Source organism: Cebidichthys violaceus, unplaced genomic scaffold (genome assembly GCF_023349555.1).
Source record: "Cebidichthys violaceus isolate CVI_PGR_0920_01 unplaced genomic scaffold, fCebVio1.0.p SCAF_22, whole genome shotgun sequence".
In the NCBI taxonomy this organism is placed as follows: Eukaryota; Metazoa; Chordata; class Actinopteri; order Perciformes; family Stichaeidae; genus Cebidichthys; species Cebidichthys violaceus.
In genome coordinates this window covers 6,503,456-6,521,796 of record NW_027176395.1, presented here as the reverse complement: position 1 = coordinate 6,521,796, position 18,341 = coordinate 6,503,456, and the positions used below count along the sequence as shown (strand labels likewise).

Sequence of the window (18,341 nt, the reverse complement as noted above, 5' to 3'; positions counted from 1 at the left end):
GCCGCAGTTGATGGTGAACACTTTTGTTACAGTACACAGTTGCGATACTTTGTCAGAGTGAGGGAGAATCAAAAAAATAAACTAACTGGGAAGACTGCACAGATGAAATATGAAATCTGTCATATCATGCTGGAACATTTTAAGTGAGGAGGGAATTGAAGAAGTTGTTGCTGTTAGTTAGTAAAGTATGGGAAGCAAAGAAACAATAATTATTCTGATGAGGACGCTGCATGTCGTCCCCTCTCTTACCCATTTTAGTCTATCTTTACTATCTATCAAATAAAGGCAACAAAACAATTATAATCTAAAAGAAAAAAGGATCCTAACTTCTGTAAAATAAATCACAAAAAGGTTTCTTTTAGTACACAGGGAGAGTATACAAATTAAACAATAACAAAAGAGCCAGGGGTATATCTCACTAGAAAGAAATATTCTAAAACATGCAGGTATTAAGTGTCTTGATAGCCTTTTTGTTCAGCAAAGAAAAGTAGCTAGAAATTAGTTTCACATTTTGCACAACATGCTTCAGGAAAACAACGCAATATCTATTTATTCATGTTAAATTAACTTTTTTTTTATTAAACAAAAAATAGTTGCATTTGTGACGAGCAGACTTGAATGCAGCATGAGTCAACCAGCTTGTTTGCCTGGCAGGGGGCGGTGCTCCGTCTCACGCGCTAGCGCGCATGTCCGCAGAGGTCCACACGTGGTTGGTCTGGTGTAAACCACGCACGCAGACGCAAGCAGCGGCTCAGAAATGGCGGCCGATACTGGCAGCTCTTCGCTGCAGCTACCTTGCGTTTTTTCACCAAAATCACGACAGTACTTGGCATTGTGTGCCCAGGACGGCAGACTTCGCATTTGGAACACAGATAGTAAAACACTTCACCAAGAATACGTGCCTTCAGCCCATTTGAGTGCCACTTGTATCTGCATAACCTGGGGACCATGCCGGACAGTCAAGGTACGTGAGGCTGCGTTAGCGAGGCCCGAGCGAAGCTGCCCGTGAGAGTTTTCCTCCAGAAGTGCGCACAATAAAACCAGAAAAGTGTCACTCTTCTTAAAGGAAATTCCAAGGGACGCTTGAAACCTTCGGCCGCGCGCTACTGTGGACGCTTCCACGTGTCTGATACAGACTTGGTTAGAAGGGTAGCCACGTTAGCAGTTAGCTAACGTTAGCTTTCAACAGCTGCGCAGGACGCACATGTTAGTCCCGCATGGTAGTCAAAAAAGCATGGACAATGTCTTAATTCAGTGTTTCAGACTGAGCTAACTCTAAAGAATACGTATGGCTGCTACGTTAATCCGTCCAATGACCGCTGACTCTATTTAGCCCGCTAACACTGTAAATAAAGTCGTTATTTTAGTTAGCATTAGCCGACCAGAGCTTCAGGAGCGCGTGCCACCATGACACTTTTGAGTGGTGAGGTTGAAAAAGTTTTACCATCTAATTTCGATTTGCAAACCGTTTCACACCAGTCGATGGTGTTTGGTTTACGACAAAAATGTAAACATTGATTCGTACTTGTCCTAGATATTTTAGTGTCCACAGCTCATCAGAAGGTTGTTGATCAAGCTAATTTATTAAATGTCAATTATTAGCAGTGATTCATAGACATTTGTTTGTTTTTTTGCAGTCAACGGTGTAATGAACTGATATTTTAATACGAGCAAAGATGAAAGCCTTCAAATGAACCAAGCATGCATCCTACTTGTATCGTTGTTGGTGATCTTAAGGGTTTTACATCTTTAATGTGCTGCTGTGTTTCCAGGAGGGGCCCCAGAGGAAGAAGAGGAAATCGGAGGCCGGGCAGGTGGAGGAGAAGGCAGACCTGTTGGCGATGGGCACGGCAGCGGGCAGTGTCCTCATTTACAGTACAGCGAAGGGAGCACTGCACTGCACCCTGGTGAGGCCCACACTTAACGCACTCGCATTCTCACATATACCCTATTGTTTTGTATGTAGAAAGAACCTTCTTCTGTCAAGGTACTGGATTAGTGTTCCATTTTGAATGATAGGATAAATAGTTCACCACTGCTATCGATCGTGTCCCGTCTCTGCCAGGATGGAGGCCACAGCGGAGGGGTGAATTGTGTCCAGTGGCACCCTGAAGACAGTCTATTATACAGCGGCTCAGATGATACAAACATCGTAGAATGGGACCTGCAGGCGGGCAAGGCGAGAAGGTCAGTATCTAGTTTATTACGCTGCACACTTCAGTCAACGGTGACCCAAATCAGTTCTGTTAACAGTGTGAACAGCACAAATCACATGGAATCTGATCTTTTTCAATTGAGAATCTGGGCCCCTTTTACATGTGATCCTAAATCGGATAAAGGTCAGATGTTTTTTGAAATATTTTTTTTGCAATGCAAATGTCTGAAACGTCAAATCCGGATTCATGCAACTTTTACATCGTTCTAGATCAACATTCGTCACAAATCTGCGCTTGCGGAAGTCGCTCTGTTGACGTCACAATCCCACCACTTGTGGGTCTAACTTTGCGTACCTCCTTACAGATGTAGTAGCCATTTCTCCACCCATGTCATTGTCATTTTTTATACTATCTTTCCCCCTTTTTTTCCTACTCTGTATTTATGTTCCTACTTTTGTAGTACTTTGCCAATATTTCTTTCCTTCTGATGTTCATTGTATGCCCCAAACGTCACGGCAAATTCCTTGTAAGTGAATAACTTACTTGGAAATGAGCCTGATTTACATCAGATCTGAACAATGAGTCCGAATTGAGCACCAAGGCTTGCCGTGCGACTGTAACCTTCAAGATAAAATATTTGTTAAAATGGAATGTAGGAAAGAATGAATGAGTTCCTCCTGATCTGTCCAGAACCAGAACTGACTTGAGCCAAAAGACATTTGCTCTATTGAATCACATTGTTATATTTAAAATCTAAATGGGATGCTGTTATATATATATATATATATATATATATATATATATATATATATATATATATATATATATATATATATATATATATATATATATATATATATATATATATACACACACACACACACACACACACACACACACACACACACACACACACACACACACACACACACACACACACACACACTATAGTACAGTGCCAGGTGAAATTGGGGAAGAAAATATGTTTTCAGTTTATCACACTTCAAACCGCTGAGTGTCAAGAATTGTGTTCTCTGTTCTTGAGAAGAACATCTAACGCCTCTTTTACATTCTTATTGTACTTTTCTCGAGAGCAAAGAAATTAAACTACACAAACATAGTCTGTGTGTTTTCAATCTCGAATGATCTTCACCAAGTACAGACATGACTTTTAAAGAACACATGTTGTCCTTTTGGCTAGTGCTGGGCGGTATGACCAAAAATGTGTATCGTGGTATTTTGTAAGATTATACCGCTTTTGCGGTATATCACGTTATTTTGTTTTCGCATTAATGCATTAATTAATTAACGCTGAAAATGATTTTATCCCGCGTTTAATTCTTAAGCGGACATTTTTACCACAAGAACCTGCCAGTCAGCGGTTAACAGCTGTTTGTGTGGTGTGTCTTCCGTCTCTTCCTGCTTCCTTCACCTACATTCCCCTGGGTCCTAAGCCTCTCCAAGTACAGGTTCTTATCACCCTCTATGTACCAACGTCCATTTATAACAAATACCAAACATATTACACTCTAATCAGCGTTGCATATGTCTGACCAAAATACCCAAAAAGCAATAGTCTCTTTGTTCCTCCTGCATCGCTCTTTTCTGTTCTTAATGTAGCGACAGAGCCTCTCCCAGCTGTTAGCAGACTTGTACTACCGGGGTAGCTACCCAGCATGCCGTTCGGCGGTGTAATTTTATAAATGTACAATTATTAGTGTTACAAATTGATTGTCACAAACTTGTGTCGTGATGTTTTGCCCTGTTAAAGAGCGTTAGTTGTGGGTTAGTAATTGTTGTGTTATAAAGTTATAACCATGATTAAGGGTCCCTCTCAATACAGTTAAGACAATTAGCTCCGACTGTAGCACCCGTCGCGGCGAACAATATATTTTGCTGCCTGTTGAAGAGTGACAGCAGTTGTTTCAGCTATGGCGGTATATGAAAAATGAATATCATACGGAAAATGAAAATTAAGCCCGGCACTACTTTATATATTTAACATCAATTAGCGATGACGTGACCTGCTGCTGGGGACATTTGTCATTGTAGTCCTTGGATGGCCAAACTATAGCACACTGCTCGTTTTTACATGGTCAGCTGGGATTTTTAAATGAGATAATGACACATTTCTAAACTGTACTGCATGTACAATGCACATTCTAGTTTAAACTCAGAATGCCAAATAGATTTAGTGAAATCAACAAATATTTTACCATTTCTGCCTGTTTGTTACATCTCACAGATTTACATCGTGAGTATACTTTACTTCCATAGTCACACATATTGTCATAATGTTTTTAGTGGGCACTTAAGCCATGCAATGAATTGCAAAAGTTTGGCCACCGTGAATCCGGTGAAAGAATAAGTCAGAGCCGGTTACTCCTAATATTCGGCAGGGAGGGCTCCGCCCAATATAATGGTGGAGAAACCCTGAACCTCTCAACCAATCAGACACTAATGATATCTGGAGAGAGGGATGTTGGTCTGGAGCTGCTTTTGGATAAAGTCCAATCAGTATCAGGACTTCTGAGGTGAACAGAAACATAACAGCTGTTTCTTTTTTAAATCAAAGCATCTCTGCTGACTTCACTTCCTGTCAGTGTGAACATTATTTGAAACTACCGGCTGAGTTTCATTCATTACTTCTTCTCTGCCGCTCACTCATTGGTGACGTTTAGGTTCGTGTTTTTATGTGATACCAGTTGTCTTTTAAAGTCGTATACTAAAACAAAGTATCTCAGTATTCTATTTATCCCAAGGGAAATTAAGTTTATACTACCAAAACCAAAACACTGATACACACAGGAACGATCAATAAAAACCTAATGAAATAAAAGCAACAAAAAACAAACACGGTGTGGTCTAGCCCACAGAAGTACTACAGAATCTGATGCCATCATTAATCTGTCAAATAGAAATGGCATTTTGTTCAGGCACAGCCAGGTAAAAACATGTGCTGCCTTAAAAGACCAACCTGAAACGTTATCAAGTGAATTTTATTCATAACGGCTAATTTCACAAATTTGATTCCGGAGGCTTTACAAGCTGTACAGTATACAACACCTCGTGTCCTTTGAGCCTCGTTTCAGATGAGAAAAACTTCAGTTAAGATGAAATAAAAATGCTTTTAGATCACGTGCACAGTCTTTTATTTAACCTATTCATCAATATATGGAAAAATGTTTTTCTTATTTTTATATCAAAATCTGGTGATCTTTTCTTCCCGTGAAACATAGTAAGAAGTGCGCTTATGTAACCTAGTACCAGCCAATTTCAACCGCTCAAATATTTCCCTGTCACTGTGGATACTCCCAGTACAGAAGCTCCAGTCGCTCTAACCTTCACTGGGACTCGGAAGGCTACAACAACTAATCGATTTCTAACCAAAGCGGGCAGCCAATTTGATCGATTAGCCCCGTCTATGTTGTGATGCGCTGTGGTAACAAGTGGTGCAACGGGTCATAAAACTCACGGTTCAGATTGTAGCTCGGATCAGCACAAAGAAAAGGGAGCAAATATAACTTTTGGAGATCCCTGATCACGTTTTGTTTATGCCGTAGATACTATTTGATGATCGTTCCTGATCCATATTGCAGATACAGATCCCTTTGTTTGATTATAGCAGCTGGTCTACAAAGATCCAGTTTATTTAATTTTTTTTTTTTTTTGCCACCGTCTCAAAAACCATTTCAACCGTTCAGTAAACCATCAAAACTTGTAAATGTTATGCTTTACTTTGTTATAGTCTTGCGTCTTTTTTTCTTAATAAAAACACACAAATGATAAGGAAATAATCATGTCAGTGAACAAGTCCTTGTCCGTTAGCAGTGCTGCCACGGTTACTAGTTCTCCTCGTGTCGATTTAAACACAGAATGGTTGTTTACAGTGTAACATTATCAGAGATCAGCGACTAGAAGAGCATGAATGATGTCCTGATCACACATTTTACTAAATATTGATGGATAACGTTACTCAGTAACATTTTGTTTCACACTGTGATGGTCAACATTAAACTATGAAATTAATCCGAGGTTCACATGGGTGCCAAACCGTGAGGGGGCATCCGGACGGATCGCAGATCAGCCGTGGTCCGTTACACCACTAGTGGCAACGTCTGCGAAGGAACAGTAAATTCAAATCCATTATCAAAATAGTGTAGCAAGTAGAGGTTGGGTGAGCAGGGAGAGATGCATCACAGGATTTTAGTTCTGAAAGGGACAAAGGGGGGAAATAACAGACAGTTCTGCTGAATAGAGCGCCATAAGTTATTGATCGCGTGAACTTAATCTTTCTCACAGGGACCTCTGGTTTGATAAAAGTGTAAAAACAAAAGAATGTCTTTTATGGCTATGAATAACTACCAAGTTCTCCGCCGTTACTCGATCTGTTTTCGTCGTCATTGCTGTAAAAGCTCAACTTCTTTCATTCTGTCAATCAAAAAAAGTTTGTTTTAAGAGCACCTCTCTTAACAATGGAAGTGTTTTTAAATGGCGGATTATTTCCTTGTTGTCTCAGCTCCATCTCACATAGAAACGTTACTATTAGTTTGACAGACGTCAGAACCCGACACTTCACTTCCAGCCACTGAAATGCACCAACGAGCCGTAGCATCGAATGCTCCTCCATCATGCATTTATCATCTGCGTAAACATCGTGTACTCCGGTGATTTAGCAGCGGCACCGTCTACAGGTACAATCACGAGCCGTAATGTCACCATGAATCCTCGCTAAAGCCCGTTTTGTGGTCCACACAAATGGTTTTGCAGAGTGGCGAGAGTGGTTTTTTTTGCACATCTCTTACTGCTATCAGCTGGAGTGCAGTTGTTACATGGCATGCTGTTGAATGTAGCTGCTCAGGCTCGTCACTTAAATCTAAAAGGGAAGAAAAAACCCGCTGTGATGGAAAACTCTTAATAGACTGAAGGGCTGCTTAGATCCGTCACTGACTCGTGATCCTGTTGAACGATGTTGACAAAACAAGAAATGGAATCCCTAAAAAATGCAGTTAGGAGATCCACTGTGTCTTTACTTGTTTCCTCAGTAAGTGGAAGGCGGACCGTGCAGCGGTGACTAGTTTGTGTGTGAGCCCTGACGGCAAACTGCTGCTCTCAGCCGGTCAGGTTATCAAGATGTGGGACTTGGACACCAAGGAGGTTTACAGGGTGAGTGTCAGCTGATTTCTATTCATCTTTGTGGATTTATTAGACCGGGGGTCAACTATTCTGGGGCTTAAGTAAGTACGCTGGAAGCCACGATTGTTGCAGTGAAAACCTCCGTTCCCGGTTTTGTTGAAGAGCAACAGTGGTTATAAGGTCTGATGTTTTCAGCCAAACTGATTGCTGTTTTGTCCTCGTCCCCTCCTGCAGAAGTTCACAGGCCACTCCACGGCCGTGACGACCCTGCGCTTTGCCACCACGCGACCCCCCGACAGCAACGGCCTTTACTTCCTGTCTGGTGCCGCACACGATCGGCTGCTCAGTGTCTGGTGAGTGCACGCTTAATACCCGCAGCCTGTTCCTTTGAGACGTACCACTGCTCATTTTTCACGGAACTGACACCAAGTCGTCTCACCCGCAGGCAAGTAAGAGAAGATGGAAAGGACAAGAATTCAGTGGTGTCCTTCACGCTGACGGACGAGCCACAGCACATCGACCTCGTCGCATCCAACAGCAAGGAAGAGGTCAGGGCGGACAAAATGTTCAAACATCCCATTCAGTCTTCATGTGTATGGGAAGTGTAACGATGAGGATTTAAGCCCTCGCTCAAAGCCCTGAAGTGTTCCTCCCTGTGGGGCAGTTATGTCGGCTGTTTTATGAAACCTATTTACCTCATGCTAATGTTTGTTTCACACAGGCGGTGAGGCTGGCGGTGGTGTGTAAGGACGGCCAGCTGCATCTCTTTGAGCACTTTTTAAATGGGTAAGCCCTTAAAGCACCGCACACTGTACGAGGCAACATACGGCAGTGTAAGGTAACTTTATGAAACATTTGGAAAAAGCAATTACTTTCTCTCAATTATGGGACGTTTTGTATTCCACTCATAAGGTAATAAAGGTGATAAAACCAAATATTTGATTCAAACAGAGCTGCTCTTCTGTCACAGCAGCTGTATTTTGAGAGGCAGAATGCCTCCACGGAGGCTGTAAGTCATTTTGCATATTTGTTCTGTGTTTGTCCCCTAATGGCTGTTAGGGGACATTGCACTGCCAGCAGATGCCACTGATCACGTCTCTTCTCTGCAGTGATTCTTAACTTTGATCCCATCTGTCCCCACAGGCCCTGTAAGAAGCCACTGTCCCCCTCGTGTACGGTGCAGATGTCGGACACGAAGGACTCCCCGGTGCCAATCCCACTGCTGGCTGCTGCCCTCAGAGTCGGTACGCGGACTGTGCAGCTGGGCTACGGCAACCACCTGCAGCCTGTGATGGAGAAAGTGGTGAGTACACAGGAGGCTGCGGAGATGCATGCGTGTTTACTAGTAAGGTTAGACCACTGTGAAGATTTGCATAGACAGCCATGTCACGGTTCACCAAATATCCCCTCTAGGTGGCCTCCAAGTTTTATCAGGGCTCTCTCGAGGACCACAAACGGCTGATTTGTGAAGTTGAAGCGAGGAGCTCTCTTTAGGGACACGATTGGGAGGTGTTGATGCTTTCTAGTCGGCAATCCCCATCATTTGATGTTAGTGGTCGGTGGGGCTGGTGTAATTCTGTAAAATGAATGAATAATAGAGGGTCAATTATGACCTGTGTATTATAAAGCTGCTTAGAGCTTTTTACATTTTTTTTAATCAAAGCAAATGAATTAAGATATTGTTTATTTTATTTATCACTTGAATTGTGTTTTTATGTGAAATAGATAGACTATCTTTTATGGTGTGTGTGCATAAAGACTGGGAGAACAAGGAACTTAAGTTTCCATTTTCTAAATATAAAATACATATTTTCGTTGTTAATCAAGCAGTTAAGGAAGGCAGAGTTGAGTTTCCTTTTCTGTATTGTTTTTACATATATTTACACTTAAACTATTGGCGTCCATCCCTGCATGTTTACAGCTTCTCCATGTCTCCTTTATACCAGAGTTGATTTTCCTAGTGTGTGTTCTTATACTGTACAAGCAACAGGACAAAACCAATTTCATCCTACATTTTTTAGGAAATCAGAGCTATACAGTTGTGAGTTGTTGGATAATAATACAGTAATACTAAATGCTTGATTGCATACGTTATGGTAAGTCTCAGCTGTCGGATAATGCTTTTGTTTTGACTGCCTTTAGCCTAAATGCAGTACACTCTTGGTTCTTGCTCAGTGAATTATGAATATGAAGATGCTTCAGTGATATTATCAGCCTTGTTCACTGAACTCTTGATTTACCCACAATGCTCCCTCTTATCTGTGCAGGAGATCAACACAGCAGAGAGACATGTGTGTTTGACCCGGGATGTTCACACCAGCTTGTCCCTTTCCATGGAAACCGCCGTCTCCAAGGTAACACTCGCGTCTTGCTCTCTGGGTCCACTGTAGCCCAGGCGGCATGTTGGAAATCATGAAAACCTGAGATTTTGTTGTTTTTTTGCGTTCCAGGTGAAAACCCCTGTTGTGAATGCCAAGAGCAGAGTGTTGGTCCCAGGGCTCCCTGGTCACCAAGCCCCCATCAAGGGAACCTCGCAGGGATCGGAGAAGAGGAAAACAGACACCGACACCAAAGAGGTGGGTTCAGTGTCTGGCGACGCACCGAGCAGCAGCTCACTTAATGAAGACCAAATGTTTGTCGGTGCTCGCATTAGTCACACACTCACCAATCATAATGGGCCACTAGACGTTCATTTTTATTTTTCACATATACATTCAGGATGTGCTTTGCAAATCCTAACCATGGACATAAATAATAAACAGAACATGAACCCTCTGAACAAGCAGCTTCTGGGCCTTTTTGCTGATGTCCCATTTTGCTTTCTGTGACCTTGTTTTTCACTGCAAATCCTGCATTTGTATGGAAACGGCACGGAGTAGAGAATATGTCTCGTGTGCAGTAAAACACAGTTCCAATGCTAGAATGGGGGGAAAAAAAGGGCACAAGGCTCCACATGCTATTTATATTGGAACTATTTACATTTTTACAACATCTGTGTTCAGCAGCCGAAGTTCAGTTGAAGTTTCACAGGATTTTTGTCATTTCATTTAAAAAAAAAATATATATATATTTTTTTTTTTTTTACAGAATTTGGTTTATTATATCATAAGGAATAAAAACTCCATACCACAATTTTAATTAAAGATGTTTCCATCCTACTTAGGTCTTTGTCAGGTCAGAGTGGAGGAGTGTTCAGACGTTAACGTCCCCTTTATGACGCTGTTCTAATAACCTTTCACCTACATTATTGATCCATCACAACATTCCCCAGTGCATTATATGGAGATCTTTTTGGGGGTGGGTGCTGCCATTTGTTTCGTTTTGTTTTAGTTTTCGTGTTATGTTTTTATTTATTCATGTGGTCCAGTACATGTTCTTAATAGATGAGTGATTAGAAGCACATTGCAACACATGTCCACAGTAGTTATAGACATTCATTTAGTAAATCAATCAGGTTCACATTGACACCATGCACACGCTGATTTCTGTCATCTTGTGTTCCCTACCTAAAATCATTTCCCATAGGGCAGTGTCGTACTGCCCTTTGGCTTTGCTTGTTTTCGTATTAGTTCTCTGTGATGCGGTATTGGTGTTAAACCTGGGTGACACGGATACATTTAGTGTGAACACGTATCAGCCAATCCCTGTTGACTTGATATATCTGTGCTCTCCGCTAGATGTCCATAGCGGAGCGGCTAGGGGAAATCGATCTGTCTACAGTCTCCGCCGACAAAGGGGCTCCTAAAGGCACGGCGTCTTTACAGACGGACAACTTTGCGGTGCTGCTGCTGCAGGGCTTGGAGAGCAAAGATGCCAGCATCCTCAATGTGAGTCTGAGCTCTGAAGAATGAATTTCCTATGTTTGTTTTTGCCCAAAGATTCTGGTCACTTGCCATTCAGATTTCACAGTTAATCCCACCCCCCCCCACCTTTCTCTCCCACAGAAAGTTTTCCAGACTCGTAAAGAGATGGTGATAAAGAAAACAGTTGCTCGGTTACCCCTCCCTGCTGTTCTACCTTTGGTGGAAGAGGTGAGTCAATGGGCAATGTACACACTGCTGCACATCCCTCTGTGTTCCTCAGTGAAGTTGTTAACTGCAGGTCATTTTTTCATCTAATCAACCCTTTTATCTCCTGTAGCTCACAAAGAGGCTCCAAGGGCATCCTTTTACGTAAGTCTAAGTTTGACGTATCGAATGCAAGCATTCGGTTGGCTTTGTTTTTTAATGTTACACTTCCCATTATAAAAGCATTCCGTGGATGCATTCAGTCATTTGTATTTGTTCCTTCCTACAGGGCCGTTTTAATGGTGCGGTGGCTCAAGGCCGTGCTCATGCACCACACATCATACCTGGCATCGGTGAGTCCGCATCACCAACACCACATTCTGCCCGCACCGCTGATAATGAAGCCACCGGTTTGCATCGCCTTCTGTTTGGATGCTCTCACCGAGCACAGGCAGTTTTAAATACCACACAAACAAACGAACGCCATCCTTCTGTGAGCATCTCCTCCCTTTTTGCCGACGTTCACGTTTAATCTCGTTTAGACCTGCAGCCGTTGTCTCCGCCGCACAGCAGAGGTTACACGATTTCCTCTCACCGTCTACCGTTTGCTGGACTGTCCATCGAAATGTCTCCATAACCAGCAGCTGGATATCCAGTTAACGTGCGCGTTGATGCTGGAAAGACTTTTATCATATCACATATCCCCCTGACCCGTAATGTCACACAGAAGGAACGCTTCTCAGGTTGATTTTAAAAAGAGAATACCTTAACTGTTAGCTTTGCCATTAACATCCTAAGAACTGAGGTATTCAATTAATATTCAAGGAGGTCCATTTAGAGAGAATTTCCTCATGCAAAGGTCCCGAACATCCCAATAATCTCCAACTTTTCCTATGATTTAGTTCCATATATATTGAAGTAGCTAGCAGTTGTATTAACGTCTGTATGTAGTCAACAACCGTCATTAAATATTTCCTGTTTGATTTTATATTGAACTGGATGAATTGTAAACAATACATACTCTAATAATAAATATATGTTGGGCTGGATTTAAAAAATACTATACATGACAAAGCTTTTGAAAAATGTGACTCTTAAATGAACATTTAATATAGTTAATTTTAGAATTAATAATTTAGAATTGTCCTCCAGCTTTAAATTCATTTAATTTCTGTGGGATGTGATGAGCCATGAAGGCTGGAAAAGCAGAAGCGCACCATAAAAATGGAGTAATTCTCTATCGGTTTTAGGTCCAGCTGTCCGCCTATTAGTAACCCCTGCATTATAGGAAAGCATTACTTAATGGGGAAGGCGGACCTCTGCTCATCATCGAGTGCTTCCTTGTTTGTTTGTTTTCCCCCACTGCTGAAATGTTTTTTTATTTACCTCCAACCAATCCATCTGTGTCTCTCAACAGCTGCCAGACCTGGTTACCCAGCTGGGAGTGCTTTATCACATGATTGAGAGCAGAGTGAAGATGTTCCACAAGCTAACGAAGCTGCATGGGAAACTGTATCTGCTAACGACACAGGTAGGAAATAATGTACAGAAATAAGCACTGTATGTTTGCCTCCAAGTGTTTTTAAAGGACTGGTGTTGTAGGTGTGAATTGGGTGATGGGGATGGCTCAGGTACCCAGCTTGATGGTTTACCCTACAGCACCCTCAAAAGTGTAACACGGTTCCCAAAATGTCGCCTGTTTGCTGAGAGGACACAGCCCTGAAATGACCACGATGGACGAAAACAACGAACATGGCTGTTAGTGCTCGCAGCTGTCATTCAGGCAGAATGTTAGGATTGGACGAGCTTTTTACAGTCTTGCAACGGCCACAGATACCGTATTTGTTACATGTTTTTGTTAGAGCATTTGATTCATTGATTATTGTCCGAATGTAATTAGGGTTGGGTACCGAAAACCGGTGCCTACCGAAACGCAACGCAGATTTTGGTGCTTCCTTTCGGTGCCTGAGCCGATTGAAATACTGCCACTGGTGGCCTAAAATGGACGTTACAGCCAACATAAGCATCGCCTCACTATACGACCGGTGCCTAGCGGACTGAAACGCAACGCAGATTTTGGTGCTTCCTTTCGGTGCCAAGGCAAATATGCTCATATTTCTGCAAAAGAATTGCTGAAGGTTATTTATATTTATTTAAGTATACTGTAAACTGTTGTTAACAGTTAATATATTGTTCATAGTTTGAAGTTAAAAAGTTTGAAGCTGTAGTTTGAAGCCAAGTCTTTTATATTTATTTATATTTATAGTATACTTCAAACAGTTAATATATTGTTCAATTTGAAGAAAACAAATTGCCTTGGCAATAAAAAAAAGCCTCTTTAATGTCGTCAATCGTCGTTTTGTGCGTTTGCTTTTTTAAAGTATCGGTTCAGGCACCGTTTAGGCACCGGTATCGTTTTAAAAGTATCGTTTTAGCACCGGTATCGAAAAAACCCAAACGATACCCATCCCTAAATGTAATGAGGAAATATCAAATACTTTTGAAAAAGATGAGCAATCTGTTGCAAAAATTAAAGGGCTAGATCTTGAAGAACTTTTTGTAAACAAGTAAAGTCTATAACAAGTTGGTTGGGTAGATATGAACAGCGATGACGCGGCAAAAAAGGTCTCACCCACAGAGCGTGGTAAATGAGACGGGGTCACTCACTGGTCGTCTGTACCGGGAACACGGGACAAAAACAGGGAACGCAATCACCGTTTAATCTCTATTATCTTTGTTTTAATCTGGAAGCCACAATCACAATTGAAAATTAAATTTGATTAGTCGTCCCGGCCTTAATTTGAGTGCAACGAGCAGTTCGGTGCAATTCCGCTGCTGCCTGAGAGTTCAGTCTTTATAATGCTGACAAATGTGAGAGGAGTTCAAAGATTGAGCAGTTAGCTATAGATCCATTAAACAAACTACTATAATTATTCTCGCTCACCCTGACGGGAAAATCCAGTGTCCTTGTCCTATTATGTGTGAACACGACATTTACACGTCTCTCTCCACTAGCTGCTCAGGGTTTATTTTATTCAACTCTGGTAAATTCATTCAGTTATTCGGCTCTTTATTTTTAACCTTTTGGTTAGACTATCCAGCTCAGTCCCGACGCACATCTGTCCCACAGGGACATTTGTCCGTTCCGAAAAAACAACAAAAAAAAAGCAACTTGTTAGCTTGTGTAGAAAGTGATTTCCCCCGTCACCTCGGATGGAGCGATCCGTTCATGTAAGCGGACAGAGATTCTTCCAAAAGGGTTTTCGCTTCTTCCCTGACATGGGCATCACAATAAATTCAGACACAGATGTGTCTACAGATTGCACGAGGACAAGGACCCACGGAGGCCATTATCACTTCTTCAAATGCAAAGTTGACAGCTGCCGACCTTGTGGAGGAGGTAGTCAGCGGGCGCTCTGCTTGTGAACAGACGTGCTTCCTTGTGACTCGGACCGACTGTGAAGCTCCACATTCTCCAAATGCATTATCAGTCTCCCCCTCCCCCCCGAACCTGCTGCATAAAACTACAGCGCTTCAGTGATGTGATGCGCAAATCATAGAAATTGCCATTTGCTCCAGTGAAGTCACCGTTGCCGGCCTCTCTAGCAGCGGCGGGCCCTCAAAGGATCTATATTCATCCTTTTGTTCACAAGGAATGAGCTCCGACACGCCTCATCCAGTGAAGGTGTGGCTGAGACGTAGAGCGCCTGATTGGATCGGATGTGCAGCAGCAGGACAGAAGAGAACCAACACTCACGAGTTTATCTCGCCACCGAGCATTTAAATAGCACAAGTGCAACATGCGACCATTTGAGAACATGGTTAAACTTTGCATCGAATCACATGGCCTTTAATGTGAGGAGGCCTTTATTTGCCAAGTGACTTGTGAATAAAAAAACAATGAAAAGAAACCAAAAATAGACGGTCTGCACATTGGATCTCTAAAACCCATTCTCCATTTTCACCACTAGGTGGCGACAAGTGACAGCAGCAACAGCGTTACGGACGTTGACCACACAGCAAAGCTGGTGTATGAAGAAGGTGAGTGTTTGTTTCCCAGAGGCCTTTTCTCTATAAAACCTTCTTTCCTTGTTGGCATCACCGTACCTGAGGAACCCGCACCCATCAGTCCCAGTGACGGGTCAGTTTGAGTGAGCGCCAGCCGACTGAATTGAAATTATCTTATTTCGGCGCTCAACTCATCAGTTGCACATGTCGGCATGCAGCAGGTCACAGTCACCCGACCCGACGTGTTCAGATTTCTGTTTGAATGGCGTTCATGATCTGGTCCGGTTCACCGCGAGTCATCAGGACTGAATCAGCCCACATTTCTGAAGCCAGCGGTTCCCGTCGTGCAGCCGCTCTTGGCGATGCACCGCACGCAAACATGACTCCTGTTGCCTGGCAACCTGACCGGCAGCGTTCAGATCTCTTCTCCCCCCCCCCCCCCCCCCCCCCCCCTTTTCTTTTTTTTTTGAGCAGAACAATGCCCCGCTCTGTTCATTCTCGTTTCTCATTACCCGTACTGTATAAGGCGCTTTATTGAATCACGTAGAAAATTGGCTTTCATGAAATAATTAAGCAGCGCTTTAAAGTTCCAATTCCCCCCCCCTGTCCCGTCAGTGGTCCAGGATGTGAGGGAGCTGATGAGCAGGAGGCTGTTAGTCCTGTGTGGATGCCGCTGTGCTCTGGGCTTATGGGCCAACATGGGAAGCTTCAGAGTTAAGTTCCAGGGCAGTGAAGTATAGAGTGGTGAGCATACACACTAACTCTATGTTCAGGTAACGTTAATTACACAGTTAAATGCTGCCGACACATCTGTCACAATGCACGATTAGATTTAGACCTCTAGAAAATGTCACTCTGCGGTGATGGAGATAAAAAGCTGCTTTTTCACAGCATGCAGCAACACTTTCCCTTACATTAAAGGTAATAGAACCGGTTCATTCTCTACTGTCATTTCTGCCCTCTTCTCTTTTGAGTGGAAATAAGAGCAGAATGATGAAATGAAACGATCACAAAAGTCGAGGGTTGGATCGTTTTGTGTCAGACATGGGATCGGCAGAAAAAAAACACAACTTAAAAAAAGCAGTTGCTCCACAAGGCTCCTGAAGAATCCATCAATTGCTCTGAAGTCAGTGGAAACCATCCAAAAATTTTAAATGTCATCTGTTTACGTTATTCTCATCCATAGTGGTTATTTGGATCAAAAAATTCTAATTATTAGGAAAGATATTTTTAGTGATTTAAAGTAAATTTAAAACATTACTGGCATTGGTAGTATTAATGCTGAGCCAGTGTCAGGGTTCAACAGGTCATCTCCCTGTGAAACGTGTACCGTACGGATCAGCTACGTCACACCAGCACCACACAGCCGTTCTCTTCTTGATTATTACCTCTGCCTCGTTTTCCTCGTCTACAGCTTTGCCCAAAGACATATTTGCAGTTATGCCATGTGGTATAATACGTGGCAATATCTGTATCAAAGTCGGCCGGTCAGACGGGGCTTCAACAGCCTCAGCCGACCACGTTGTCGCTCCGCACAGTCGGTGTTGTTGTCATAACCAAGTGGCCCCGCTACGTTATTGAAATGCAAATATCCGCCGATGTTTACACACCAGTGAAAGCACGAAAGGCTTTCTTCTTTGCTCTTCCCCCTCACTGTTTTTTCCTCGTGTTAGCGGGATCCTGCCACCACTGATGGGAGTGGAAACAGATTTGCAGTTTGCACGCTGATGGATTTGTTTTTCCCTCGTGTGCCCTTTACAGAAACATCTGATGAAGACGAGGCCTCCGGTGACGAAGGTCTCCCCGACGACGGTGATGACTCTGTAAGTCACAAGAGACTGGCCGGTCGGACAGATCTCAAAAAGTGTCTGCTCAAACTTAACCGTTGGATGAAGTGGCCAACCAGTAACACTGTTTCTTCTGTTGTGGGCCTTCTCAGAACTGGGAGGATGACGAGGCGATGGAGGAAGACAAGGAGGAAGAGGACGATCCGGACAGTAGAACAGATTCCAAAGCGAACGGAGAGGAAGACATGGAGCGCGGGAACGAGAGCGAAGAGGAGTGAGGACGAGGGGGGAGGAATGCCCATCGCACGTAAAATGGACCTGAAAGAGTTATATATACTTTCATTTTATTTTCATGCTTTTGATTTTATTATCAGAACAAAGTATGGTTTTACAAAAAAATCAAGGGACTCATGGTGATAAAATCTGGGCAGCTGCCTCGCCACAACACAGTTCAACCACAAGGGAGATGATGTCATCCCCCCCTCCCCCCTTTCTGAGGAACAGATGCAGCATTTTGCGGAGTTGCGTAAAACATTCTGCTGTCTTCTTCTTCTGTCGGTTCAGTCTGCATCCCAGCTCTGCCTACCTGGAAAAAAAAATAATTTAATGGCGTTCCAGTTTGCCTACACTGCGGTGTGCATTCCAAATTGTTTTATGTTATTATGTAATAATAAATAGTATTAGAGTATATTGTTTAAGCTTAACCACAGATGAGACGGCGCTCTTGTCTGCGATCGCTTTATTCTGAGAGAACTCCGTAGGCCATCTGGAGCCGCTCCACAGACGCAAACCCATTACACGTGTGGAGTTGTGATGCAGCCCCCCCCCCCTCCAGGTGCCCATACATCATGTCCCCAAACAATGTAAATCTGTATGTACAGTGAAGTGTTTGTATGAGCTCTTCCTCTACAGCTATCCCCTCACATGTTTGGGATTAAATGAACTCCTGTAAAGTCTCTTGAATGCTGTTCTTTTTTTTTTTTTTTTAAATTGTTTCCAGGTTTGTTGCAGCCCTTCTTTTTAACCTACTTCCTTTTTGTGCGTTTAATTTCCGGGCACGCCCCGATGTCCACTGCCTTGAACCAGTTATTCAGGGTCGACTGAGAAAAAAGAAAATGTGAACTTTGCTCGAATAGGGGAATAAATGGGTTTTCAAAATGGCTTGCTGTGTCTGATGGGGTGAGAGCAAACAGTCCTCGCTGAATAAATAACACTGTCTTAAGGGGCCGAACACACCAAGGCAATAC

General features: G+C 42.8%; 1 protein-coding gene across 1 annotated transcript; it reads left to right on the top strand.

Annotated features, from left to right (window-relative positions):
* Positions 1-726: 726 nt before the first annotated feature.
* Positions 727-18,057, top strand: wdr43 (WD repeat domain 43). Its single transcript, XM_068717979.1, has 18 exons — positions 727-964; positions 1,773-1,907; positions 2,066-2,187; positions 7,202-7,322; positions 7,527-7,645; positions 7,738-7,840; positions 8,014-8,078; positions 8,436-8,595; positions 9,560-9,646; positions 9,743-9,868; positions 10,970-11,119; positions 11,237-11,323; positions 11,433-11,464; positions 11,589-11,652; positions 12,717-12,830; positions 15,271-15,340; positions 17,069-17,130; positions 17,247-18,057. Exons 1-18 carry the CDS (start codon positions 758-760, stop codon positions 17,370-17,372), a joined length of 1,950 nt encoding a protein of 649 aa, XP_068574080.1. The 5' UTR covers positions 727-757; the 3' UTR covers positions 17,373-18,057.
* Positions 18,058-18,341: the final 284 nt, after the last annotated feature.